Genomic DNA, 27,948 nt, shown 5'->3' with positions numbered 1-27,948 from the left:
AGCATAAAAATGAGTTAGTAGACTCCACTTTGATAATTTAAATTTCGATAAAACTCATTTTAAACAAGAACAGAGTACCCACTCCTCGCTATATCAGTGTCTTTTTCTTCTGTTTTTTTGGACCATCAGTATTATTTTGGATGGTCCAAAGTTGATTCATTTCCCTGATTTCCTAATTACTGATCTGGTAACTTGATTTTCCTCCTACCAAATGCCCAACTCAATGGGTTTACAACAATTGATTATATTAATCACTTGATTATAGACCGACATCGGGTTTACCCCTTCGCAGCTAATTGTCTGTGGGGAAGTGCTCTCCAACCAATGTCTCGCCTGTAGAACCCTTCTGGCCAATTGATTTCTTCAACAGCTTGGTAGGCTCTCTCCCTGGCTTCTTCAATATCTCTTCCTGTGGCTGTAACCCCCAGTACACGACCACCAACGGCTACGATGTTTTTATCAGAATCGAGTGCGGTTCCAGCATGAAATATCTTAACTGATGGAGCAACAAGTTCCGCTTCTTCAAGGTTCCGAATCACAGTCCCCTTCTCATAGGTCCCGGGGTAGCCCTGACTTGCCATCACCACCACCATAGCTGAGCCTGGTGACCAACTCAATGATACATTACTCAACTTACCTCTACAGGCTGCAAGCAGAACTTGTGCCAGATCAGACTCTAAACGAACCATCAAAACCTGAGTAGAGGAGTCCACAGATAGTGTCAGAGAGAGAAAACAATTACACTACATAGAAAATACAATTTAAAATGCCAATCATTTAAGGTCTCCAATATAAGTTCTGTCCTAGGCTTTAATGATCTTCGGTCATCAAACATGGTGCATATTCCTTCCCAGCAGCCTGTTTTAGACAATTCACAATGACTTTATTGGCTGAATCCAGACATATTTTTGTGTTCAAAATGTGATCCCTCAATCAACCATTAGGATCAAAAGCAGTCACAGTATTTGCAGAGTATATACTTTTTTGTGTTAATAATTAATAATAAAATAATATGACTAGAATACCATATGTCATTTATAGGATTCAAAATTGTATTCCATGTTCTTCCTAGAATAGAATTCAGCTCCTGTTTGGTGTTTTAGAATAGAAATAGGAGGGAAAGTCTAGCGCTCCCCCCCCCCCTCCCCCTCTTCTTATTTTCATAGATAACAGCAATTTTATTGATAAAGATCAAAAGAGTACAAGCCACGACCAATTAAGCATCAGCCACCCAAAGCACCCAAGTGGAACAAACAGAAGAAAACAAAGAACCAAAATGCATGGTAAGACTAAAAACTAGTCATCCACAGGCGAAGAAATTCCTAGCCAATTGATCTGCCATCTAATAAACAGTTCACCTGTGAATATGAACCTTATGCATCTGATAACATCTGCAGATATCCATGGGCCTTTATTATTTGACGACATCCAAGCAAATAATAGTATCCAAGACTCCTTCCACCATAATGTTGTCAAAACCCTCTCTGATAGGAACATATAAACCCATTCAGAGACAGACAGAATTTCTGCTCCAACAGAATACCAAACCAATATTGGAGCCAACTAAGCCCACAAGACATGCCCTGTGCTTGATCTGATCACCCTCCCTAAGCCGAAGGGCCCAGGTTTCCCATTGATGGAGCCATCAAAATTTAGTTTCACCAGCTCTTCTGGGGGAGGACCACAACACCTCTCTTCTTCTATGAGTGTTAGAATTAATGACCAAAACATCTTCGAAGAGTGGATTATCAAATGTGCTGCCCTCACCCAGATACTCTAGACAACCTTCAACTCAAAAGAGAATATATCCTTAAATAAACAGGCATTCTCTACCAAATAGGCCACAGGATTGCCAATAGAGTGGCTTTCCGTAACAAACCTCCCCTCACCCCGAATGGAGTGAGATGCCAAAACCATATATATACCCACTATGTCGTTGGGAGAAATCCATAGCAGAGTGAATACTTTCAGGAAATGAAACCATAACATTTTGGCAATGGAACATTCAAGGAACAAGTGATCTACCGGTTCCCCACTCTCTTTACACATGAAACAAAGGGAGAGGCTACATCCTGCTCACCTCAACTGATAGTCATCAGGCTATCCAATGTCTAACATTTTTGTAGCAATCTCCCATCCAAGGGCCGCATGGGTCCCAAAAGACCTTAAACTGGAAAGGTTTCCCCCGCGGGGGGGGGCTCAAATTTTGATTCAATTAGAGCTTGTTTTACTTTTAAACAATAAGGTTTTATAGAGATAAATAGTTTGCAGGTTCAAGGACACTGATAAATTGGGGATTTCAAGGTTAGCATTGGACTTGACAAAGGAGGCCTGAAAGAGTAGAAGTGGAATATAAAATAAGGAACAGCTGGAGTGGTAGATGGAATGGATTTTAGGCATAAAGATAGAAATTTCACTTAGTATTATAGGTTGGCCATGAAGTATGGTGGGTAGGGTACGTTACAGTTGATGACAGGTGTCGAAATGAACAAAGGGTTTTATAGAAAATTGACTACAGCAATGGTTTATGAGGAATTTGTGGTGAAGTAATGGAAAAGTTAAAGAACATAATTCAAAACAAAGAGATAAAAAAACACAAATAGACAAGTATTTGAAGAATTTGGCAATACCACATTGTTTGCGTTCATACAAGTTCAAGCAATCACATTCAACACTCCTAGCTACAGGAATTCTGGGACTCATTAGGGCTCATTTATTCTCACCAAGCATATTGAAATTATCTTTAGCATTAGTTACTGGTGAGTTGAGACAGCTAGATATATATTTTCACTAGTCTAAAAGTGTGGAGCTCATCGACAGTTAGAAGTTTTAAAAGCTAATTCCTCTAGCAAATTACAAAACAAGTTTCATTTCCTTAAATTTAGGCAGCATTTTGGATATGTTCACCTTTTCTGCTTTGCTGTTCTTTTTTTTTCGAAAACAGAAAATACTTCAACAGACAAAAACAACATTTTTTCTTCATAAGTGATTATTTCCCCTTACCAAAATGTTGTTTTTGTAAGATTTTCTAAGGGGGAAGGAGATGTTTCCAGAATAAAATGGAAACAACTGAAGTCTTTAATAAAGGGAAACAAGGTTTTCCAATCACTGTACATAAATCAACTGAAAACAGAGGGAAAGAACCCTGTACACCCAGCGAAGGCAGCTACAGGCAGCAACCCCCCCCCCCCCCACCCACCCCAACACCCATTCCTTTACAAACCTAATGGCCCCCTTACTATTATAGGGCCTAGAAAGACAACTATATGCAGTCTTACTCCTTGCTTCGCAGGAGAGGCTGTTTCCAAGTTTTGAATCTTCCACTATTGCTTATAAGATTTTTCACGTAGTAAAATAAAGTACAAAAATTTAGATTTACCAATAAGGTGCAACGAAGAAAGTACATGAAGATACATACCCGTAAATGTCTTAATATTTATCTAAAATTTGACACATAGTTAATTTAGACAATTTCTTAGGCATCCAATATTTGAATTTGCCATATCAGCCATCCACATGGAAAATTAGGTGTGCATCCACATAACCTCAGATGGGTGGTTAAATTTAGAGAGAGAGGGAGATTGATTTAAATTTTAAAATTTATGTTTAAAACTAAGCAATGGGATTCAAACTAATTAATAAATGATTATATGGTACTTAACTTTATAGACCAATCAAATCACCTTGGATTCGCGTTGTCTTTTATACTTTTTACCTTATCTTATATGACATAAATTAATATGATTAAACCCAAAAGTGAGAACGTGAGAGCTTACTTTGATGGGAAGATCTGATGCCAATTCCTGAACTTTAAAAAGAATTATTTTTCTAATTTAGTTTAATTAATTATTTTTTTGAGTGGGCCTTGGTCTGTGGGCCTGCGTTCATAAAGGGTAGCCTTTAATTGACGATTAGAATGTCTATTATGCAATGGTCCCTCCATGATCATGAGTCCACGGTACCAAAATCAAATGCAGCCTTTCCTTTACCTTTTCCATTCATAGAATCATAGAATGTAAACTTACATCCATTAATGGCCATAGCCCTAGGGCATGGTCTGGGCACTTGTGTCTCTAGATTGGATAAAAAAGGCTTTAATATTGGAATCGTTTGACTCGGCCGAGTTAACTTGAAATCGACCAGGACTGACTCTGATTAAACCCAACGCTAAATATACTAAGTCTGGCCATGTCAAGGTGAGTTTGGAAGACTCCAATCGAGTTTGACTGAGTCTCTATTGATTCTCACTGATTCACGTCAAAACCGTCTGCAATGAAACGGTGAGGTGTAGTGAGCATCCAACGGCTGAGTTGCAGGGCTAGGTCCCATCCAACTTGCCAAGTGGTAAAAATAGATATACTACTCATATATTTTTCTCTAGGTGATTAACCATTAGATTTCAATTTTTTAAATCCATAAGGGTGTTGAAGGGGTGCAAAACTAGAAGATTTATGTAGTTCATGAATGGGAACAAAGCCAAGTGTGCTGAGCCCCATCACTGCCCAACAGCAATGATCCCTACCTGTAAGAGAAGAAAAACAAAGGAGAGATCTCTTGTTTTTTATAGGTTTCAAACTTTCAATACAAATAAAGATGAGGACTCTTGCACTTCAGTTGTGCATAGGAAGGTTATGTCACTCCGGCGGATACTGCATGACAGGCTGACAGAATGAGAGAGAAAATGAGTCATGGCTCATTGAAAGGATTCATAGAACCCTATGTCCAGGTTAAACAATGGGAAGTGCCATAAGCTGTGGAGTCCATAAGTGTAATTGTGGTTCTCAGACCAATGGAAGAAAACACATATGTAGATGACCCTAAGAATACATCCGACAATGTTGAGGTTGATCACGTGGAATTCATAATCCCCTAGAAGTACCTTGAAGAGCAACATCCTTGCCTTTACGACTACATCATATGTTCAATGAGTTATCTGAATTTTTCTACAGAGTGAAGATGAATGTTCACAACACGAAAAACTCCCTTGCACTTTTCAAAATTCGTGGATGAATTTTTCTTAAGAAGTGGAGAGTTGTAGAACAGGCTTGTAAAAGAAGGGGTGGGTCCCACTTGAACCAGCAGCAAGCCAGCTCCAACATGGGCTAATCAAGCCAGCCAAATTGGTATTACTGTTCATGTAGGCCAATCAACAGAGCCCCCCAGTGAAGGGTGAAACTCTAGTGCGTACAGTCGGGGTTTCCCACAGACAGCACCAATGATGAGGTCAGGATCCACATCGAGTCCATGTAGATAATATCCACTTTGGGTGTTCTTGGTCTGAGGCCCGGAGGCTGACTGGTACCAGCACGGTTTTCAAAGCGCATCTTACATGGAAAGGGTTGGCCTCTACTTATGAGTCAAGTTTCTCCCTTCACTCACCGATGTGGGATTATTTCCCCTGCAACAGGATCCAATATTAACAGCTGGCTTAGAAGAGATGCCACCAATAGTTGTTAGGACAATAGATATTAGTTCCTATTTACTTTCTTTCTTAGCTAGCAAGTAGTTTTGTTTAGGTAGGATTAGTTTCCTAGTGTTACTTTCTATTTTTATTTCTTTGTTTCACTCTTGGCAAGCAAGCTTCCAATACTTTCATTTTATTTGCTACTTCCCCGTTAGTTTAGCTTCCTATTTCAGTTTGGAGCACAAAGTCAATACTTTCCATATTTGTAATAGCTTGGCCAAAGCTATAAATTGGCCCCATTGTTTCTAATAGTTAATATTGATCAATGAAATTTATTTGTGAGCTATGCTCACTCCTTGTACCTGAGAGAGGTTTGTTGTATGCTTACTCCTTGTAGCTGAGAGAGTTTTGTTCACCATCTGAGAGAGTTAAGGGTGAGAAACCTCTTTCGTTCATCGATAGATGGATTTGAGCTGATCTACGACCACTCTATCCCGGTGGTCAAGCTGATAGTAAAGCACCGTTGTGCGTTAGCATGTTTTGACGTGTTAGCACACTTTGACGCGTTAGCACGCGCAGCAATCAAACTACTGCGCCCCTAACAGAGTCAAGGCAACAGTGGTCGTAGATCAACCGTTGCTTGGTTGCATGGGCACGTTAGCCAGTTTATCTAGCGGTAGGCCTTTTCTTGCTGCTGATTGTAAATCAGCCTGATTTACAACCCGCCTGCGGTAAAGCTGATCTACGATCACCCTATATATAGCCATTCCCCTACCCACCTTCTACAATCGATCCTCACCCTCTTCCCTTTCATTACTTCCCTGTTTTATTCTTGTTTATTGAGTGTTGTGTGGATTTTAAGTCTATTGAAGCTCTAAAAGGCCAGCAGCAGCTTGATCTACAGACAGCCCAGAATTCGCCAATCGGTACAGCAGAATATTGGATTTCTTGGAGAAGGTTCAACCATCATATCCCCTGATCTGAGGTCCATTCAAGAAGTCCATTTGGGTTTTATTCCAGCTCCAAGAGGACCACTCAACCAACAAAGCAGACCCATTGGAGGTCTCTACAAGGAACCACAGGGATCTTTCTATTCAGCCTGCAAAACCCTAATCTGGGTAGCCTTTGGAAAGAGGATGGTTTCCAAACCACTTGGAGGAGTTCAACCAAATTTGGAGGACAGTTTGGAGGTATTCTTGGCCACATTCAACCAAAATTAGGCTCATCTGAGCCATGGTTTGTGAGTTCTGAATCTTCTCTTACTTCAGCCCAGATTTTGAGATCCTGCCTGGGGTTAGGTCCTATGTGATCTAGCCTTACATCATTCCTGGGTGATAAATAAAACCCCAAAACCCTGCAGTGATCACGATTCAGGTGGAGAAACAGCCTAAGAAATTCTTCTCAGAAAACCCTGGAAACAGAGATCGATGGAATGAGTATGTGGTCTTCTGATCAGCAATGATTGGGGAACTCCCAGCAGCAGTATAATAACTTTAATTTAATAGCAAACAGAGTAGAGAACAGAAGAATAGGAATCAGTGAGATATATGAGGGAGGTGATAGGGCCGATAGGCTCTCTCAGCCTTGGGCCTCTCACCCATAGCTATCTCAGTTGTTGAACCAACCTTTCTCAGGTAAACTTGCAAGCAAGCAGCAAAACTTTGTTTATAATTCCATTGTGTGTAAAACTACAACCAATGGGGCCTTTATAGTTTGGCTAAGCTTTACAAGATAGAAAGTAATGAAAATAGAAACTTGAGAAAAAGAAGTTCTTGTCATCCTTGGTCAATAAGAAAGACAAGAGAAACTTTTATTACCTAATTCCAAATACTTCTCAACTAAGAAAACATAGAAAGGAAAACAAAGTTCAAATATACAAAAAGGATACAAAACGGACCAAATCACCGTTCATGTGAACAGAAATCAAGTTATTGTTCACGTGAACATTTTTTTTTCCTGCCCTCTTCTTCTTCATGCTTTGATCTACATCAGTAGCAACAGGTTTGAACTCAGACCATTTACTCATGAAAGAAGGAACTTTATGGAATAAGATTCAAGGGTTTGGGGTTGTTTTCGGAACGGAAGTGATCTCCAAATTTTCAAGTCAAGCAGAAGAGTCACCAACGAGATATATCAAATTATACTCAACCCAGGTGCACCGAAGGTAACTGGAACAAGGGAATGAAACTCCGGCGAACTCTCTCTTCCTCTCTCTTAAGCAGGATTCTGCCATAACTTCTAATTTGGCCATTGGATTCAAATCACCTTTTTGAGGAGTTGTTTTTGGTTTCATTATTAACTTCATATCAGAATATTACATCCATCTGAGTTTTTGACTTACTGTTATTACATAATCTTCAGTTCTAGTCATTCCACATTCACTGCGATTCTGATTTACTATTGTGTTTCAGATACCAAGTCTTTAGGATTCTACAAACCCATCAGTAGCCTTAGTAGATTTAATTCCTTTGGTTTCTTAGTTATATTAACAACAAGATTCATTTTTTTATCCATATATTCAGATAATATTAAAAAAAAAAAATTTGAAGCACAGTTTACATCGAGAACATTACGTAGATGCATAGTCCAATCCCTTTGGACAGCCAGCAACTCTTCCACTATTGTAACAATTTAAGTAATGAGGACCGACACTCCTAAAATAATGACTAATGAAGCAAAACTATCAGTTTGGATCAAATAGAAATTGCGAATACACCCAGCCAGTCCTGCAAATTTATAAATTGCCACTAAATTGACTTGGTCATAACCGATTAATCAGTTCTAGTAAATAAATTGATAATTAGCAAAATCAGTAACCAAAAGGACATTTCAGTGCCTGTGCATCTACACAAATGTTAGGCAAGCTTCCACATGAGCCCCAAAACATAATAATGATGCCCAACATGTGTTTTATACACACTAAAGGGTAGTCAAACGATCCTAAACAGAACAATATCAGGCTAAGTAGCACAGATGCAATGTTATCCATCAAGCAATTCACAACTATTCAAAAGAATGAGAGAGCAGGGTTGGATGGGCTGCATTCATTTTAATCAAATTAAGAATTGACCAAGAAGCTCCAGCCTACTATTCCCCTCATGCAATTGAACTACAGTCACCCTCCCACCCAGCCTCAACACCCCAAGTGAATATAATCAATTTCATATGAACAAAGAGAGAGGGGGGGGGGGTGGGGGAGGAACTCCAGCCTAGGCCCATGGCATTTCTACATCCCCGCTTGCCCATTCTGTGCATCCTGAAATTTTGCTAACAATTTAATCATGAACTCAAACTGTGGATTAAGAGAAGAGGAGGAGGAGGAGGAGGAGGAGGAGGAGGAGGAGGAGGAGGAGGGAGGGGGGGGGGGGGGACTCCAGCCTAGAACCAACTATCCCACTGACCCATTCTATGCATACTGAAATTGTGCTAACAAACAATTAAGAAGTCATACTGTGGATTAACCAAAAAATAAAATATTAACTAGGGCTCTGTTAGACAACCTGGCATTCCGGGTCTCCAAAGCGCACGTTGTACTCAATGAGCTTAGGTAGTCCAGATTTCTTCTCAATCATGAGCCCAGCATATAAGACCCCAACATACTTGCAACCCTCTGCTAACATGCCTTTCACTGTTGGGAAAATTATAGATCTCATAACCAAAGATTGAAGCTCTTCTGTTAATATGGGTGCCGGGGAATATGCTCCCATACCGCCTGTATTGGGCCCTGTATCACCATCCCCTACTCGCTTATGGTCCTGAGCTGATTCAAGAGGAATGGCATTCTCACCATCCACTAGGGCAAAAAACGATGCTTCCTCCCCTTCAAGAAACTCTTCAATAATAACCTGGGAACCAGCAGATCCAAATGCACCCTTCACCAGCATAGAATCAACAGCTTTGTACGCCTCCTCCAGAGTCATAGCAACAATAACTCCTTTTCCAGCAGCTAACCCATCTGCTTTTATGACAATAGGAGTTCCTTGCTGTTGAATATACTTCTTTGCATCCGCTGCGTCTGTAAATGTTTGATACTGCAGGAATTAATTAACAGATATTATAATAAAATCCCAAAATTCAACCACCAGAAAGAGCCAAGGACCATGATTCCTGTTAAAACAATAAAGGCTAGCTAAATATATAAGAAAAAAAAAATTATATATATATATATATATAGTTTTGAATTCGAAGCAACATAAAAGGCTTTCCTTAAATTACTTTCAGCATATCTGATGCGACTGCATCCTTCTAATTTGGGAACATCAGTATGCTTTGAAGTAATGTTTCTCTCTCCTACCCTTGTCTGTTCTGTCCAAAATTCTGCACCATTAAAGCACTAATTGGAGGCAGTGTTTCGCCACTTATTGCCAGGAGATCAATTTACGCTAGGGGCGGAACAACAAAGTAGTTTTCTTATTCACTTCTCAGTTTCCGCTCCTAATGGTTTTTTCCTCAAAGAACTAATTCTCCTAACCAAACCAACTCAACTCAAACTCGGCCTTGCCCCAACTAAATGGGGTCAGTCACATGGATCCTCTTTGAATGCTTGAATTTGATAGCTTACAGCATAAGAAACTGAAATAAAGAAGAGAGGAAAGGGGGAAATATGTTCACCATGAACAGTTCAAGATTTCCCATCAACCGTTTGAAGAAAAAACCTTTTCTCTAGTCCATAAAATCCATTAAGACCTTCCATTAAAACAATGAACAAGACCTTAACACAAAATTCAACTTCCTCTTTTTAGTCTCAGCAAATATGCCTATTAAACATAGTTGTCAAGGCATCACCTAGGCATCCTGACCATTTTTTTTTCTCTCTCTCTCTCTCTCCTTTTTTTGGCACCTTATTGGTGTCGCCTTAATTTTTTACCCACTCGACCATCTTGGTTTTGCCTAGGCACCATGACAACCACACTATTAAACTTCAATTAAGACTTCCATTTAAACATTAAACAAACCCCTTAGGGAAACCCCACGACTTCGACTCTTGTCACTCTAAGACTCAAACTATCAAACATACAAGATATTATGCCAAACACGTAGTACTTGTTTGGCTAAGCTTATGGAGCTTCTGGTTCTGGTATTCTAAGGATTCAGCGTAAAGAAGGGGTGTATGTTGTACCCACAGTGCATGTGATGCATGTGTGATGTTGTCATTGTTGTCAATACAGTGCAGTTTGCTGAGCAGCAGTACAGATGGCAGCTGTAAGTACAGTGTGTGTTGTTCACACAGTGTACGTGGTGTTGTCATTGTTGTCAACGCAGTACAATCTAAGTCAGCAAAGCAGTACATCTGGTAGAGATGATAGTGTATCAGAAATGGCAGAGTATCAGTCTGCAAGGACAGCTTCTAGAGTCATGATGGTGACATGTTTTACTGGGCCTCAGTGCTTGAAGATTTGTGTATGGTCCCACAGTACTAGAAGAAATGCACAAGATTCCACAGCGACAACAGGGGCAGTTTGGTCATTGTACAACATCAAAAACTATAAGTACACCCTGTAGGGCTATTTCTATTAATTCACATGAGACCGGCACTATGGTCATGAGGATGTTGACATGAAGGGGGTTCTGGTGCTTTCATTGGTGAGTGGCATCACCAAGGGTATTTTGGTAATTTCTATATGCTCATGATGTGACAAGGTGGCCAGAAGTGATGACATGGCTGTGTACGGCCACTATGCTGATATACTAGTGCTCAGAGGCGAGTCACAGGTTGTATATGTGAAGTGGAAGCAACGTGTCAAAGACCCTTCATTAAAATTGAAAAAATCATTGATTTATACAATGGCAGTACGTCTAAGGGCATTTTCAGAAATCTGGATGGAAGATTTGGAAGAAGACATGTAAATGTAAGTTGTAAATCCTTGAGCCATGAGTCTAATGCAACTGAAATTGCATCGATTGGATACCGAAGTAGAAAGTTATGACATGTTATTCATGTCAACGTGTAGCTGAAAAAGGCAATGCCTTACCCACATTAGTTGGGTTCAAACCCATTTTTGAAATCCATGCAATGCAACTGGGTTGAACGTATAAACATGAGAAATCTAGTGCTTCGAGTCTTCTGTTCGTAGGAAAAAGAATCGGGTCAATCGGAGTTCAGATGAGAAAAAGATGATCATTTCTGATTTCCATATGGTCACTCCAAAACAAAGTCAACCGAGTTTCTCATGGCGGGTTCAATTCACCTGACTATGAGTCCAATTTTGAGCACTTTTAAAGAATCATTAGAGGAAGGATATTTCTGGAAAAGTTGTAGATTTTTTTGTCTACTTTCAAAAGAAGCAAGAATCAGTTCGTTTGAAGTAATATATAAAAATTTATTCCTCCCGCACTAAGGTAAAGTCAATTTGTCAGAGTAGATTCCGGTCTAAACCAGATAGTTAAACCATACACGATTTCGGGGCTTTTGTTGGACCTTCTTAAATGGATTTTAGGGATTTTATTCAAAAACTCTTCAAGATCAAAGGGAAGAAAAAGGAAAAATGGAAGCTTGTAATTGCATTGAAGTGTCTCCAACAAACATTCTTGAGCTCCATTAACTTGTATTGAAGTCTATTGAAGGTTTGATGAGTTTATTAAAGCATTATTGCAAGAAAGACGAAAGAGAAGAAAGTGAAGTAAGAGAAGAAATCTATCCCTTGTCGTATGTGGTTTGAATGATTCCTTAATACTTTAAGCAAAGTTGGATAGCTCTATTAATGGGGGTTTATCCTTAGTGAAGGAAGAAAGAAGAAAAAGGAGAAACAAACCTTAGGAGAGAAGCAGAGAAGAAAAGAGGGCTTCAGTAAATAGAAGATTAGTGGAGAGACTTCAAGCGCAAGGTCATTTCAAGACTTGCAAAAGCTTGAGGAGACCATTTCTTTCTTTTCTTTCAGTCATTCTTTTCCCTTCTTCCGGTCTATTAATAACAAAACGGATTCTTCCGATGTATAAAATAAAATCCAATGGCTTTTGCTACTCTGACCTTCCCAACCACGATTTTTTTCCAACATTTCCCTCGAAATACGAAATTCTATTGATGTTCCGGTATAAAAAAAAAAAAAGAAATAAAATAAATGTATGTAAATGGATAAAAAAATAGTGGGTTCCATTGTTTCTATGGTTACTAGAAATTGAAATGGTAGTTGAGTTGTATTGAAGGCAAGATTGGTTGTTGAACTTCATTGAAAAAAAAGGGAGCAGCTCTCCACCCCTTGCTAATCAAGGGAGGTAATATCTTCAAACCAAGTCCTAATGTGTATGACCTAGGTTGTTAAAGTAGAAAAACCTAAGACTATTTGTAAAAGGGGGGACTTGTATTCATCTAATTTATCATATTCATTGTAAGGGGATGAAACCCTAGCCTGAGTACCATCTCACGTTGAAGCAAGTGTCAAAGCACCTAGATTACCAGTGTAATCAAAAGCCAGTAGTATATTAAGAAAAATACGAAACCAATTAGCAGGCTTGGAAGACTCCTACAACCAGGGACAACAACAAACACCAAAATTTGCTAAACATGAAAGTTTCACTCTGCCCACAAGCATGACTTGAATGAATCATCTCACAGGTATTCCATGATTTGAACACCACGTTACATCTTAATTTACCTTCTAAAGCATCAATTACACCCAAATTTCATTAGTAGAATGTAGAACGATTTAGATCAATTAATTTAGAGAAAGATTCCACTTATTTAACTTGAGCTAATAAGTTAAAGATGGAAAGCGGGAGTTGGTTCAATTTTTACACATATAGATGGGAAATATGTAAAGCATGATCAATGTCAAACAAGTGAGATTAGGAAAGGGAGCCCATACAGACCTTAGCAGTAGGAATTCCATATTTGTCACACAACTTCTTCATGAAGTCCTTTGAGCCCTCCAAAGCTGCAGCATCAGACGAAGGGCCAAAAGTAGGAATCCCAACCTTCACAAGGTCATTTGCAAGACCTGCAACCAAAGGAGCCTCTGGTCCTACAACAACGAGTCCCACTTCCCATATACGGCAAAAGGATATCACAGCTGAACTGTCCAGGATGTCAAGGTCTGATATACATGTGGCATCCCCTGAGTTAGAAATCCCAGCATTACCTGGAGCACAGAAGACAGCATCACATGAAGGAGATCGTTTCAAGGCATGGCAAAGTGCATGTTCTCTTCCGCCTCCTCCGATAACCAACACCACCACTCTCTCTTCTACAATATTAAGGAATAAAAGCAAAATCAGATTTCATACTTGCTCACATGAAACTATAATGATCTGATACTAGATGCTATAGAGTTATCTTCTAAAACTAAATTGGAATTTCACTTCTCAAACAACTCTAATACTTGCAAATTCCAGTTGTTTATTGGACTCTAACCACGGATAACTAATCATAGCTAAGGGGAAAAAAGAACAATTAGTTTATTCCAAAACTATTCAATGAAACATGCATTCGCAATATTACATAATTGCAGGATCTAATCAGACAACCCTTAAGCACAGGAGACTCCTATGCAGGGACCACAAATGATGGGTCACATCTTATGTATTAATGCATGCTACATAACCAATTAGCCATGCGGCCAGCAGACTCCCATATTATAAAAGAAATTTGCATAGAATGCTTCATAAGTTCATGCGTAGCACCACTTTCTGGTGGCAAATACTTCTTTACATTTTCCATCACAGACGAATGGCACCTAAAATCTGAAACTCAAACAAATCCGATAGAAATAGAGAGTGTGAAAGATGAGAATTTTCTCAACTATCATCTCATACGATCAAGTGAGGATTTTAAACATTATAATTACTCAACCTTATGAACTCCCCACAATCTCATAAAACCCAAATGCATAGTCATGGATTTTCAATCACAGAAATTTTTTCCATTGTGTTAGTGATTCTAGCTTACCAGAACCACTTCCTTCATTGACGCCACCGCCACTAACGGAACCGGAGTTCACTGAACTCTGCGACAAACCCTTGCAAACACCGGAGAAAGATTGCAAACCAGAGGCATGACTCGGAGTTCCAATGATAGGGAATCGAAGAGGGCTAAACGTCTGAGCTCTAGGGAAAGCCACCAATGAATAATTCCCAGAGAAGTTATGATGATGATTAACAAAACATGGATTTGAATATCTTTTCGCAATGTAGTTCAGAGAAGTTCCAGCACTGTAGGCAACGGAAAGCATGACTGGATTCAAAATCAAACAACCCAGAAAGTCAGAAACAGATTATATCGAGCAACCATTAAAACAAAAGGCATTGCTTTTAAACCCTATAAAAGATGAACAAAAGAGGAAAGGTTTTGGCCAATTGCCAGTGTTTTGAAAAAGGAACTCGAGTAAAAAGTTATTCCGAAACCGATAAGTATCTGTTGTATCAGTTTGGATCGGACAAAAACAGAAGCCCTGAACTTTACATTGTCATATTCCTCCAATTAGGGCAATAACCCAAACCCAACAGCTGTTATCGACTACAGGCACCGTTTGATAACGTTTCTGCTGTTTCTGTTTCAAGAAATGGCCGAAACAGAAATTTCAAGAAATGGAATTGAAGGTGTTTCATTAATGTCGTTTCTGGAAAGCAGGGTGTTTCAGGGGGTTAATCTCCACCACAGCAATGTATCAAACAGAAGATCAACATACCACCAGAACAAAATAGAAACTCAGGAAAAAAAAAGAAGTGGTGCCGCAGGTTTCTAATGCACAATACAAAGCAAAAAAATAATTAAAAAAATTAAACCAGACTCATATTAGCAACAACTGAAACTTCTTGCGCAGGGAAATCCACATTAGCAGAGAACTACTTGTGCAGAGAGAAGATACCATATCCAAAAAAATTATTTCATGCACAGGTAAGAGATAACATCAGCAGAAAAGCAGATACTCAAGCCAGCAGTTTATATGTTCAGCAGCATCAATCATAACATAAAAACCGTATTTTCCATGTTCCTTCAACTACAGTTTAATAGCAGTAAGGCACCATTGGTTGCTGCCAACCAGAAGAAAGAAAAATCCTTTCAAATAAAAAAACAGAGAAGTAGAAACATAGGTGAGGATAATCAATAATGGTTAATATCACTTACCTACAGGAATTCCCCTTACTAATCTTCGAGATACGCTTCGATTCACTCAGATTTTTAGAAGTCGAAAGACAGCAGCGAAATGGCTCAAAAAAAACCGTACCTACACATATCCACAGCTATCTGCAAAATAGGATAGAAAAATACAGAGTCAGAACCTTCACTTACCGAAATCATAAACCTGCAGCAAGAATCTAGGGTTTCTGTCGAAAAGGGAAGAAGATTTCCCCTACCCAAGAGAGAAGAGATCGCTGGCTTAACTTGAAGCGAATCTAGGGTTCTTGAACTTTTGCTAGTGTCCGTCTGTCATGGACCTCAAATTCGTTGAACCTCAATACTTCCAAGCTTGAAACTCCATTAAGGACTCAGAGTAGCCACTGGCCACTAGCCACTAGCCACCGACACCAAACTTGCGGACGTTAAAACCCTTAAACCATATCCTAATCCCTGTTACGGAAACTGCTAGTCGCACATTCGCACGGCTGGGAATCTGTGTGAACGTGAAGAATAGGTATTCCAGCCTCTCTGAGTCTCAAAGTTTGATTGATTACCTACGCTTGAGGAAGACGAAACAGTGAATCGAAATGCGTAGCCTCCTTCTGGTTGCGGGACAGGGTTGCCGCGTGGGGGTTGGGGGTGGGAGGTGGGTGGGGGTGGGCGGTGGAGATTAAACAGGATTGCAGGGACGGAGTAGTGGGGGCGGGGCGTCAAATCGTAGCCCGATAAACCGACCAAAACCGACCGATAAAATTCGAATCGAACCAAACCGATCCTTATTGGATTGGTTTTGAACTGAGATATGTCTGGATTAAATGAAAATCGATCCAAACCGAACTGACCAATAACCAAACCAAAACCCAACCGAATGAAGTCGATAAAAAAATAAATTATTATGAGATTATTAATTGGTGAATTGACTATCCATTTTTCATAATATTAGTGATAAATTTTGTCATTGTTAGGAGAATTATTACAAATCATTGAATATTAGGTTATAAATAAAGAAATTGATTTGTAAATTGTAATAATGTTTCCATTGATTTCCTTATTCACTATACAAAATTAGTTGGATAATTAAAGGAATGACTGAGGATAATATGGTTCATTTTATGATTTCAATAATAGTTATCTTCTTAGTAATTTGTTATCCATTGTTTCAATATTAGTTCCCTTACAATAATAAATAATGATTTCATCATAAATTTAAAGTGTTTTTTTAATCAAATCTTATCACTATAAACTGTGAATGTAATATTTCATTATGGTTCAAGCTTAATAATAAACCGATCTAAACCGGTATTAACCCGATATTGAAAAATCGAAATCAAACCAGACCAAAATCGAAATCGACTGAAAACCAAAGTTCCTTAATGGATTGGTTTTGGTCTCCCTCATTCCTAGACCGAAACCAAACCGAACCACCCAATTAACACACCCTGTGGAAAGGTTGCAGGAAGAAGATGAAAAGGGGCGAAAACCAAATGACTATTTTGCCCCTATTTTTTGTAACTTATAGGTAGGGGTGTCAATCCAAGCCCACACCAATTGAACCGATCATATCTGACCACTTCAAGAGTAGCCTAGAATGTATCCATTATTAAATGTGTCGTGTTCAAGCCCTGCCCATTTATAAACAGATAGTATAGCGTGCAAGGGGCAAGATAGATAGACACTCGATCGGCCCAGCTCGTTTACAAGCCTGACATTGACACGTTTAGCCCAACCGTTTATATGCATATTTTACTTTTTTTTTTATTATTATAGATTAAGACATGTATTAATATTTTTGTCAATTTTTAAATGTAATATTTCTTTTTATATTGTTAACAATGTAATAAAATATATTAAAATTCCTTAAATCTAAAATAACTACATACCGTTTTTAAGGTGTGTTAAATGTTTTTTGGGTATATTGCCTCGTTTAAGGTCTGATTAGAGTCCAATTAGCTCGATTAAGAGAAGCCCAATTAAAACCCAAAGCCCGACTCAACCCGACTGATTGACACTCTTACTTATTTTTTATTTTTAGGAAATTACACTCCTCCCCCCTGTATGTTTCAAGTATTACACTTAGACCCCCTGTGAAGTTTGAAATTACAATCGCACCCTATATGGTTAATTATGTTAGAAGTTCATGTTAAATGACTCATTTACCCCCTTCCCCTTTATTTAAAAAACACTCTCTTGAGAGCCGATCGAGAGTTCATCAATTTGGATTTCTTAGAGCCGTTGGAGGAAGAGAGGTGCTGATATTGTGAAGGTAAGAACACCTCTTTCCCCCCTTTTTCCACCTCTTTTTTGAGAAATCTCCCAAACCTGGCCTTGGATCATGCCACAAGTCGGATCGAGTGGAGGTCTTGATGGGATGAGTTGACCCTCCAAAGATCAACAGCTAGTTCTCACAGGTTGGGGTGATCGACCTCAGTTAAGGTTTTGGAAGAAAACCCTGAATTTGGAATACGCAGGTAGTATTCCTTCACAGATCAACTGCAACAGTTTGTCCTTCAAAAGGAAGCTTCAATTGGAGAAGTAGTAGACCAGAAGTGGTTGCAGTTGTAATGTAAAAATAGGTCACTGTTAACCTATCATACAATTGGGTCACAAATTAGAACTAGTAGGGTACTGCCAACAAAAATGGTGGATGATGGGGTCGATGGTCATATCCTGTGGAATCAAGATGTTCTTCAGGTTTGACTGAGAAGGACTCATAAGTTGTAGGTCTACAACAACGGTAGGAAATCAACAAAACATTGAATCACTGGGTCTAAGGATGGCAGGAATGGCTTCAACAAACCTAATTCTCCCAAATTTGCAATTTATAATAAACTTAGACTTCGATCTTCATTGATTAACAACTTTGATCTTCAATGAGATGTAATATCTTTGATCGCGAACGAGATGAACCACCGTCGATCGCCAAAACTTTGGAGATGAACCACCTTCGATTTCAGAAGTTCAGAATCCATGGAGGAATGAAGAGGAAGCATTTAGAAACCATCATTATTCTCAAGGAAGAAGACGGTAAAAAGTTTGAGGTATTTTGGGGTTTATGGAAAAATATGGAGGAGCATTAACAACAAAATAATGCAGAGCTTCCAGATCCATCGAGACATAATATTTTCGGAAAAGTACAATATGGGAAAGAAACATTGAAATTTCAAGCAATTCCAAAAAACACAACATATGAGAATCCAGAAAAATATATCAAAAACTCAATAATGAAAAAAAAGGTAGGTGGGTGGGTGGGAATAAATGGCTTTAATAGAAAAGCATGATCAATAGATTCAGAGGTTTTCTAGCGAGATTCTACTCCATCAACAGTGCACTTTATGTCATGGAGTCCTCTCCACTTGAAGATTTTAAGATTAGAGATATTACTCCTTGCAGTTCGCCGGAGATGAGAGATTCATAGATGCAAGTTGTCAAAAAATAAAACTGAGATGCAAGAAAATGTTGAAATGATGGAAGGTTGAGGAGATATCTCAAAGGTTTTGTTTTGGAAAGGTTAAAGGATCAAACTGCATTAAGAAGGTTAATATAACCATTTATAAATGTTTTGCATAACTTAACGTTTTCAACTTGTTAACGAACTAGGGTTACATGTAAGTCCTAGGTCCTACCATAGTCCACGGGAGGTCTATATAATTGTTCAAAATATAGGAGAGGGGTTTGTAAATAGAACCAAAGTCCAGGGCGGGCCATGTAAAAATCAATCAGAACGCAAGTGCCTTTTTGTAAATTTTAGATTTTTTGAATGCCTTTCTGTAATTGAGTGCGACGCTGTGGGTCTGAAATTTCCAGAAAACTGTAGCTACGCGACTCCGAGAAGTTCCTCGATCTTCTTCAACCGGGCAGCGTGGGAAGCCCATAAATGTATGTGAAACGCTGCCCGTAATCCATCGGGCAAGGAAGGATTTTTCTAGAACCGTCCACGTGGCAACACCTACCACTTACGGTCTCTTTAAAACCCCAGTTCTTTCTTATCTTCTCCGACTTCAAAACCCCGCGAGGTAGACCCAAGCAAGACGAAGCAGAGCTCGGCATCTTCTTATCTTTTTCATTCAGTTCAGCTTCTGAAGGTTTAGGGTTTCTGTGGCTTAATTTGTGAGTTCTGTTGAGAAATTCGTGTTCATAATGGCGTCTGCGGCTCAGATTCATGGCCTCGGTTGTACTTCTTTCCCTTCTACGAAGAACTCATGGAGTAAAAATGGAAGCTGTTCAAGAACTGTGTTCTTTGGGCAAAGATTAAGTAGTGGAGGAGCTTCTTTTGGATTGCCTCGGTCGGCCTTCTTGAAGGTGAAGAGAAATGTAAAGAGAGATTCTACAGTTGGTCCTGTTCGTGTGGTCAACGAGAAGGTGGTTGGGATTGATTTGGGAACTACGAATTCAGCTGTAGCTGCGATGGAAGGAGGAAAGCCAACGATTATAACGAACGCCGAGGGCCAACGGACGACGCCTTCTGTGGTTGCTTACACCAAGAATGGAGATAGGTTAGTTGGGCAGATTGCGAAGAGGCAGGCTGTGGTTAATCCAGAGAATACGTTTTTCTCTGTGAAAAGATTCATTGGAAGGAAGATGTCTGAAGTGGATGAGGAATCAAAGCAGGTTTCCTATAAGGTGGTTAGAGATGAGAACGGGAATGTGAAGCTTGAGTGTCCTGCTATTGGGAAACAGTTCGCAGCTGAGGAGATCTCCGCACAGGTATATATCTCTCTTACTCGAATTGGACCGCAATATTGCTTATGTGGCATTTTATTGTTTTCTGAGTTGACTTTTACTTCTATAATTGTGGCTCGTGTGGTTCTCCGTCGCTTTTGAGGGTTTCTTTTTCGTCTCATATGCTTAATGGGCAATCCGTCTGTAGTTTATATCCTTATTCTCCTGCAATTTCTCCGTTTGATGCTGTCAAAGGGAAGGCTGCGTACATGGAAATTCGTTATCACTGCGACCTTGATTGGTTCAATTGTTGCAGTTTCTATTATTGAATGAGCATCAATTACTTTGGCTGTTTGGACTCTTTTGTTTATTAAATTTCTTGCTTGTGTGTTTTAATATGGTTTTCGGAGCTTGCAATGTTCTGTTATTGTGTGTGAGATTATGTTAGTTCCTAATCAGTTAAATTGTCTCAGAGCAAAAAAAAAAAAAAAAAAAAAAAGGTTAACTTTATTAGACTTGGATTGTGGACTACCTGGAACCAGGTAAAGTAGTGACTTACGCTTATAGGCTTTTTGTTTGCTCCGTTTCCTATTTCCTCCCCAGACTCTGCAGTGGGGGGGAGCATCATGCACTTAGTACGCCCTTTTTTAATATTGGCTTTGTTAAGGATTAACCGGTACATATTTTAGACAGGAAAGAAAGATAAAAAAAATATTATTTCTGCTATTTTCTTTGGTCAAGCTTTCCCCTTTAGTAGGCTTCTATCTATGTGGTATGGTTATCTATATGCTGGGTTTTTTTTGAAATTCCTTGCATCTTGGTATTTAGTTTTGATCTTTCTACTAGTTGGTTCACACTTCACAATAATTTCTTCTGCATTCAGGTATTGAGAAAGCTTGTGGATGATGCATCCAAGTTTTTGAATGACAAAGTTACCAAAGCCGTGATTACAGTGCCGGCATACTTCAATGACTCCCAAAGGACAGCAACAAAGGATGCTGGACGTATTGCTGGTTTAGACGTGCTCCGTATTATCAATGAACCTACGGCTGCTTCACTTGCATATGGTTTTGAGAAGAAGAACAATGAAACCATTTTAGTGTTTGACCTTGGAGGTGGCACATTTGACGTGTCAGGTAACAAAACTGTTCTGAAATCTGCCCTTTTAAGAGTAAATGTGGTTGTTGCTTAACAAAAAAAAAAAAAAAAAAAAAAAAAAAAAAAAAAAATCAAAATCCGTCATTAATTCTTCATTTGGCTTGTCAAGTGATGTACTTTATTATACTTGTTTATGGGAATTCTCTTCAGGATTTATCATTACTATATATTTGCACCTTTATTTTGGATATTTTGTATGTCACCTATACCCCAATCTGTGCCATCTGTATGCATGCATGCAAATGGAGAAGCAACAATTGTGTAACAGCAGTGCATCGGTTTCTGTTTTGTATGCAATTTTTTCTCTATTTCACGTATAAATCTGGTGAATATTGTCTACTTTTCTATTTCTAGTGAGGAGCATGACGAAATTTGTTCATGTTGTATGTGAACTCATTGTATTCATGTATGGTGTTCTACCTGCACTTTTCTGGCACTTGCTAATTTGGTCTTTGTAATGTTGCATGGATTCCTTCATATTGATGAAATTAAGCATGGCCCTTATAATCTGGTGAAGGTTCTTAGTACACAATTACATGCTTCAGGGAAATTCCCATTGCGCAACACTTTTGAATTAAGGAGATGGTTATTTAGTCGTTGTTAACTTGCTATGCTATTCATGCACGTCTTATTGCACAACCCTTTGGAGTTGTTTTTTTTTTTTTTCCACCCCTTCCCTAGGCCCCCCTTGGTTGTGAGAATTGGATTTTTCATTTTTTGTGGTTGATTGGTGATTGTAAGACTAATCAGGTATCTCATAGTTGCATGATAACAAATAGACTTGAATGTATGAATAACAATGTTCGGTTTACAGCTGTTGTGATATATTGTAGGTTGTAAACCATACATTATTATTCAAATATTCCTCTCCATTTGGTATCATCCAACTGTGAGACACCCCATTGTATACTTATTCCTATAATCCTGTTATCAGACTTGGCAGATAGCATGCTGTTTCCCCTTTTCATATATGGTGGTTTAGTCAATGATGAGTGAGTCATATGCTAATCTGATCAAACAGAAAATGTCTCCATTGCAGCTGATGGGCCACTAGTTGGATGGTGGGCCTTTCTGGTCTAGTGCACACATGTTCAAACATTAGTATGTTTTTCTGTTTATCTCTCTTGTACTTTCGTATTCTTTATTCTTCTTTGACATATCATAGTGTGTGGCCATAGTTTCAAGGTTGGGGATCAGATTGGCCAGCTCCTCTGGTGTTGATCCAGCTGCCTGCCTGTATCTGATATCCATAATCTGGATTTTTAGGTTGCATTAATATTGCCACTTTTCATCTTGACAGGAAGTTTGAAACCCACCCAAACCATGAACTGGGGTTTCATACGATGATTGCAGGCATAAAATTCTTATGTGGTGCACTAGTTAATTAATTGGAGGTGTGCTTTGTATATGGCATGGACATGGCTCTGTTTCTCCCTACTTGATTGCTTTAAAGTGATCCTTACTAGCTAAGCAATGATTTCGGTAGTTTATGGTTCATGAGGTTTTCTTGGACTTATCTGTCATGAGTTTTGGTTATTGGGAATGGGTGTTGTACATACAAAGGTATTCTTGGAGTTATCTACCATGAGTTCGATTACTGGGAATGGGTTGCAGATATGGCCAGTTGGTAGATTCACCCTCCCCAATCCCTTCACCTTTACTTCCACCCCCCTAGGGTCTTAAGCATCAGTTAGAGTCAGATTTATTATTTCGACTATCGATGCGGCTCAAGACTTCTCGATACTTGCCTCAAAACCTGCCAAAAATTAGAGCTGCAGTACAGAAGAAAACTGAAACTCTGAAACTTATCCAGCCCAAATTTTTGCTTCTCCTTCTACTTCTTTTTTTTTTTTGGAGTTGGGGATTCCATTCCCACATAAAAAAACGATTCGAATCTAACTAATTGCATCTAGTTTCAATCATTAAAAACTAAACAAGTCTAGGAATGTAACATATGCACGTGAGGTAAGTTCAAATCTTGCATTATAACTTCATGATTTTTTCTTCTATGAATCAATATATTCTGGAAAAATAGCATGATTCACTGCATCAAATTGTTTATTTGCATGAATCTGAGCATCAAATTTGTGATCCCCCCCCTTAAAAAAAAAAAAAAATGTAAATGAAACTTATTTTTCACAAGAAAGATGAGTGATAATGATTTGAAAAATTATATAAGAGTCACAGAGATGAGATTTATGACCATGTAATATTGCAGTAACTTTTTGATTTTTCTGTATTCTTATTTTCCTTCTTTCGAAAATAAAGAATTATGAAATTTCTGGATAATTTATGGATACATTGATTCAAAGGGGTCCATGTTGTTTGAAAATTACATGTACGAAATACATTATAGACTTTGATTGTTGTTTCTTTCTTTCTTTCTTTTCTTTTCTTTTTTTTTTTTGGTACTGCGTGTATGTTTGGTCATGCACATCATCATCTTGGTTGCACATTTACCCAAACCATTTCCAATTTTTTAAATTGAACAAGCCCGCAGCTCTTTATGGTAATAGACTATAACTGCATGTAAGAAACTTCATCCTTTATACATAATTGAGTACAGTTGTCTTGCCGTATTCTGTTCTTCCTTTTGTACATGATATATTGTCTTGCCATATTTCCATGTGTATCTCATCTCTCCAGTATGATACGGTATATCAGAGAGATCTTCATACCAGTGCTATTGGAACAATAGATGATGTTCTAGTATCACTTTGCAATTGTTTTATTATTGAGCTTTTCTTTTCGTCATTGGTAATAATGAAGAGAGTACATTAGCGAGAAGAACAGTGCAAAGAGTTCAACGTCCTAAAGAAGCCAATCGAACACTTACCATTAAAGTCTCTGTTTTTGTTTTGACAGCTCAGTTTGCTTTTTAATTTAATTGCAGTTCTTGAGGTTGGAGATGGAGTGTTTGAGGTGCTGTCTACATCAGGAGATACGCATTTGGGTGGTGACGACTTTGACAAGGTTGTGATAATTTTTATACATTTTTCTCACCATAAATTTCTGTTTAATGTGGTTTTTATTTTTATCATTTTATATAATTTTATGCTACTTTATTTCGAACAGAGAATTGTTGATTGGCTTGCACTAGAGTTCAAGAGAGATGAAGGCATAGATCTTTTGAAGGACAAGCAAGCTCTTCAGCGTCTCACTGAGACTGCTGAGAAAGCGAAGATAGAGTTGTCGTCATTGACACAGACAAGTATAAGGTGGGTGTTTTTGGGATTGTCTTCACGCATGCATATATATATTCATGATCTGACACTGGAAGACATTTTCCTTTCAATTTTAATTTTCTCCAGCTTGCCTTTCATTACGGCAACCGCGGATGGCCCCAAACATATTGAAACCACGCTCACAAGGGTCAAGTTTGAGGAATTGTGTTCAGATCTGCTCGACAGGTATATGTTTTTTTGACGTCTAACTTTTGTTCATCAGCCCAGGCATTTGCTTCCACAATATTCACCTTCTAGTTGTTAGTATCATGTTAGGAACTGGAACTGCTTTCCGTTTACCTATTGGTGTCTATTCTCTCTCTATATAAACTGGGGGTCTATGCTTTTGAATGCCAGCTGAGTGACACATCTGACCTCTATGTTCAGGCTTAAAACCCCAGTGGAAAATTCTCTAAGGGACGCAAAGTTAGCCTTTAAGGATTTAGATGAGGTCATCCTTGTTGGAGGATCTACGCGTATTCCAGCTGTCCAGGAGCTTGTAAAGAAGTTGACTGGAAAAGATCCCAATGTCACAGTCAATCCTGATGAAGTTGTGGCTCTTGGGGCTGCAGTCCAGGTGAGTTCTATTCTTCTTTTCTTTGACACATGTCTATGGGATCAAGTCTTGAAACGATTTGTGTTGAGATTCACTATGTTGATATGATACAAAACTGGTATTTAACACCTTGGATATGTCAAGTTCTTATCGTTTGTGGTGGGGACTTGAATGTATTGCAATATCATTGTTTAGAAAAATAGGTCCATGGTAGAATTTCCTTTTTCTGTCTTTTTTTTTTTTTTTTTTTTTTTTTTATGGGTTCAACCCCTACAGCTGCATGCACTGACATTTGATGCCTTCTACAAATTTTCAGGCTGGTGTATTGGCTGGAGATGTCAGTGACATTGTACTCCTGGATGTGACTCCATTGTCCCTGGGTCTGGAAACGTTGGGTGGTGTAATGACGAAGATCATCCCAAGGAATACAACATTGCCCACCTCAAAATCAGAAGTGTTCTCAACAGCTGCAGATGGTCAGACCAGTGTTGAGATCAATGTTCTTCAGGGTGAGAGGGAGTTTGTGAGGGATAACAAATCTCTTGGTAGTTTCCGTCTGGATGGTATCCCTCCTGCACCGCGTGGTGTACCCCAAATTGAAGTCAAATTTGACATTGATGCCAATGGTATCCTTTCTGTTACGGCTGTCGATAAGGGCACTGGGAAAAAGCAGGACATCACCATTACTGGTGCCAGCACCCTGCCCAATGATGAGGTATGACCTCCAAATTTGCCATCTTGATATAAATTTTGCACTCAAAATATGCCACTAGCGGTCCAAATTGGAGCAATCTGCAATTATATTTTGCAGAATGTTTCAATCCATTAATGACCAAGGCTTCTTCAACTCCAATATCTGATAGAGTTCTAATGACTTGATATAGTGGTTCTCATTCATCTGGAGTCATTATTTTGGATCCCCCACCCTCCCCATTCGTATCCACCAGTACACACTTATTGGTTAGCTGGTTGAACCATCACCGTGAAATAAGATTGAGGGTATATTTCTGTCTCACTTTTATTAGTTAGCCAAGTTCTATCCTTGTTATATTTTTGCCCCTGTTTCCTGCATGACTCATGTTGGAAGGGCTTCCTGTATGGCTCAAATATCTGCCATGTGGAAGCTCCGGTGGGGCTCAAATTTGTGGATAGGTCAACTCCAAAGTCCCCTGCCCACCTGCCAGTTTCTGCCCATACAGAGTTTTCCAATTGGCGAAGTGGAGCTTTGGAAATTCAGAACTATAGGAGAGTCAAGAGTGCAGAGTAGTGGTTGGAGTACTATAGGTTGCAAAGACATACATGAAGATGCGTGCCAATACAGGGGAGAGTATGTAATGGAAGTTGACTCTAAAGTTTGACATGTCGCTAAGCCAGACTGTGTACTCTCTTCTATCCTTTATCCAACAGTCGGAATTAATCACATTATCATTACGTTACATGTGGCGCAATGAGGAGGGCCATTGAGAATGCCCTTCCTATGTGGGCTGTGCAAATAACTTATTGCCATTAATTTTACAGAAACAATGGCAGTGTAGTTCTGTATGCTCTTACTAGTAGATATTTAGCTGCATCTCTCCATGTTAGCTCCTTAGATCTCTGTCCTATTATAACTCCTTCAGCTTGTTTAACGATTTGTTACTCATCTATATTGTTTCTAGCACATGGGAACATCGATTACTGATATGTGATTGAAAATCAATTATATTGCTGAATCCATGAGTCCCCTTTCTAGGGTTTGTACTTATGCCTAATTACATAACCTATTTGAATGCTTCTAGCTGCATCCATGCAGCACGGTATCTTTATTGGAGAATGTATGTGTTTCGCTTCTGCCATAAAGATGTATGGTTAGCAATAGTGCCTCATCACTAGAGAAAGAGTTATTGCATCACTATGGAATGGTTGGTAATTGATCTGGCATTTGCTGTGATGCTTTGATACCCAATGAGGAGGGGCAGGACTCCTAGAGCTTGATGCACCAATAGATTTTGTTGAACTGATAGATATTAATGATTATAGTGATATGTGAAATCTACTATAATAATGATCTTTTGGCAACAATTAAAATGTGCAGGTTGATAGGATGGTGAAGGAAGCTGAGAGATTTGCAAAGGTAGACAAGGAGAAGAGGGACGCCATAGACACCAAGAACCAAGCAGATTCTGTTGTGTACCAGACGGAGAAGCAATTGAAGGAATTAGGAGACAAGGTCCCTGCTCCTGTGAAGGAGAAGGTGGAGGGGAAACTTGGTGAGCTCAAGGATGCAATATCTGGTGGGGCAGCCCAGGCTATAAAGGATGCCATGGCCGCCCTCAATCAGGAAGTAATGCAACTTGGCCAGTCTCTCTATAACCAGCCTGGATCATCAGGTGCTGGCCCTGCACCTGGAGGTGAAGCTGGGCCTTCGGGTTCAGCGAGCAAGGGACCTGATGGTGATGTCATTGATGCTGACTTCACAGACAGCAAATGAGAGGAAGTGGGAGATTACGATGAGCATTCCTGGCTTTCTCATGGGGTCATCCATGATGTGCATAATTTGGAAATGCATTGATTAGCATGAGGTTTCTTTTTTTTGTTTCTCAAAATACTGTCAGTTGGGTGTTTTGGAAAGGGGACAAATATAGAGAATAGAGGATTGTAGAGGCTTGCGGTTGCCCACAATAGAAAATCTAGCAATGCCAACCTCGGTACAACTTTGGTTGGTGTTGATGGTTCACAGAAGAATGAGTAGAACGGGTTTTCCATGGGATATTCTTGTCTATCTGCACTATGTTGAGAATGTTCAGCAGTTGCCTATCCTACGTTATTGAGGATGTTCAGAGCATGTAAAAAGCTGCATTGTTTCTCTATTTTTTGTTCTTTATGTTATTTACATTTTTTTTGGCTACCCCCC

At 39.1% G+C, this 27,948-nt stretch overlaps 2 protein-coding genes across 2 annotated transcripts; one reads left to right on the top strand and one right to left on the bottom strand.

The window, feature by feature from the left end:
- Positions 1–28: 28 nt before the first annotated feature.
- On the bottom strand, positions 29–16,103 carry LOC122082315 (phosphoribosylamine--glycine ligase). Its single transcript, XM_042649784.1, has 6 exons — positions 15,695–16,103; positions 15,465–15,584; positions 14,286–14,570; positions 13,211–13,584; positions 8,905–9,435; positions 29–695 (listed from the first exon to the last, which is right to left on the bottom strand). Exons 3-6 carry the CDS (start codon positions 14,566–14,568, stop codon positions 279–281), a joined length of 1,605 nt encoding a protein of 534 aa, XP_042505718.1. The 5' UTR covers positions 14,569–14,570; positions 15,465–15,584; positions 15,695–16,103; the 3' UTR covers positions 29–278.
- A 3,338-nt stretch (positions 16,104–19,441) lies between these two features.
- On the top strand, positions 19,442–27,904 carry LOC122081562 (stromal 70 kDa heat shock-related protein, chloroplastic). Its single transcript, XM_042648741.1, has 8 exons — positions 19,442–20,162; positions 21,001–21,253; positions 24,169–24,248; positions 24,351–24,493; positions 24,587–24,685; positions 24,887–25,076; positions 25,372–25,770; positions 27,130–27,904. The coding sequence occupies exons 1-8, from the start codon at positions 19,596–19,598 to the stop codon at positions 27,523–27,525; spliced, it is 2,127 nt and encodes a 708-aa protein (XP_042504675.1). The 5' UTR covers positions 19,442–19,595; the 3' UTR covers positions 27,526–27,904.
- Positions 27,905–27,948: the final 44 nt, after the last annotated feature.

The sequence above is a fragment of the Macadamia integrifolia genome, chromosome 6 (genome assembly GCF_013358625.1).
Source record: "Macadamia integrifolia cultivar HAES 741 chromosome 6, SCU_Mint_v3, whole genome shotgun sequence".
Classification (NCBI taxonomy): Eukaryota; Viridiplantae; Streptophyta; class Magnoliopsida; order Proteales; family Proteaceae; genus Macadamia; species Macadamia integrifolia.
Note: the sequence above shows the minus strand (reverse complement) of the source record. Positions and strands in the feature narration are given on the sequence as shown.

Coding starts and splice junctions, on each gene's coding strand:
- LOC122082315 (XM_042649784.1), bottom strand. CDS start 14,568: ATGCTTTCCGTTGCCTACAGTGCTGGAACTTCTCTGAACTACATTGCG. Junction 13,585..14,285: donor CAATGAAGGAAGTGGTTCTG/GTAAGCTAGAAT, acceptor TTAATATTGTAG/AAGAGAGAGTGGTGGTGTTG. Junction 9,436..13,210: donor ATGGAATTCCTACTGCTAAG/GTCTGTATGGGC, acceptor TAATTCCTGCAG/TATCAAACATTTACAGACGC.
- LOC122081562 (XM_042648741.1), top strand. CDS start 19,596: ATGGCGTCTGCGGCTCAGATTCATGGCCTCGGTTGTACTTCTTTCCCT. Junction 20,163..21,000: donor CTGAGGAGATCTCCGCACAG/GTATATATCTCT, acceptor TTCTGCATTCAG/GTATTGAGAAAGCTTGTGGA. Junction 21,254..24,168: donor TGGCACATTTGACGTGTCAG/GTAACAAAACTG, acceptor ATTTAATTGCAG/TTCTTGAGGTTGGAGATGGA.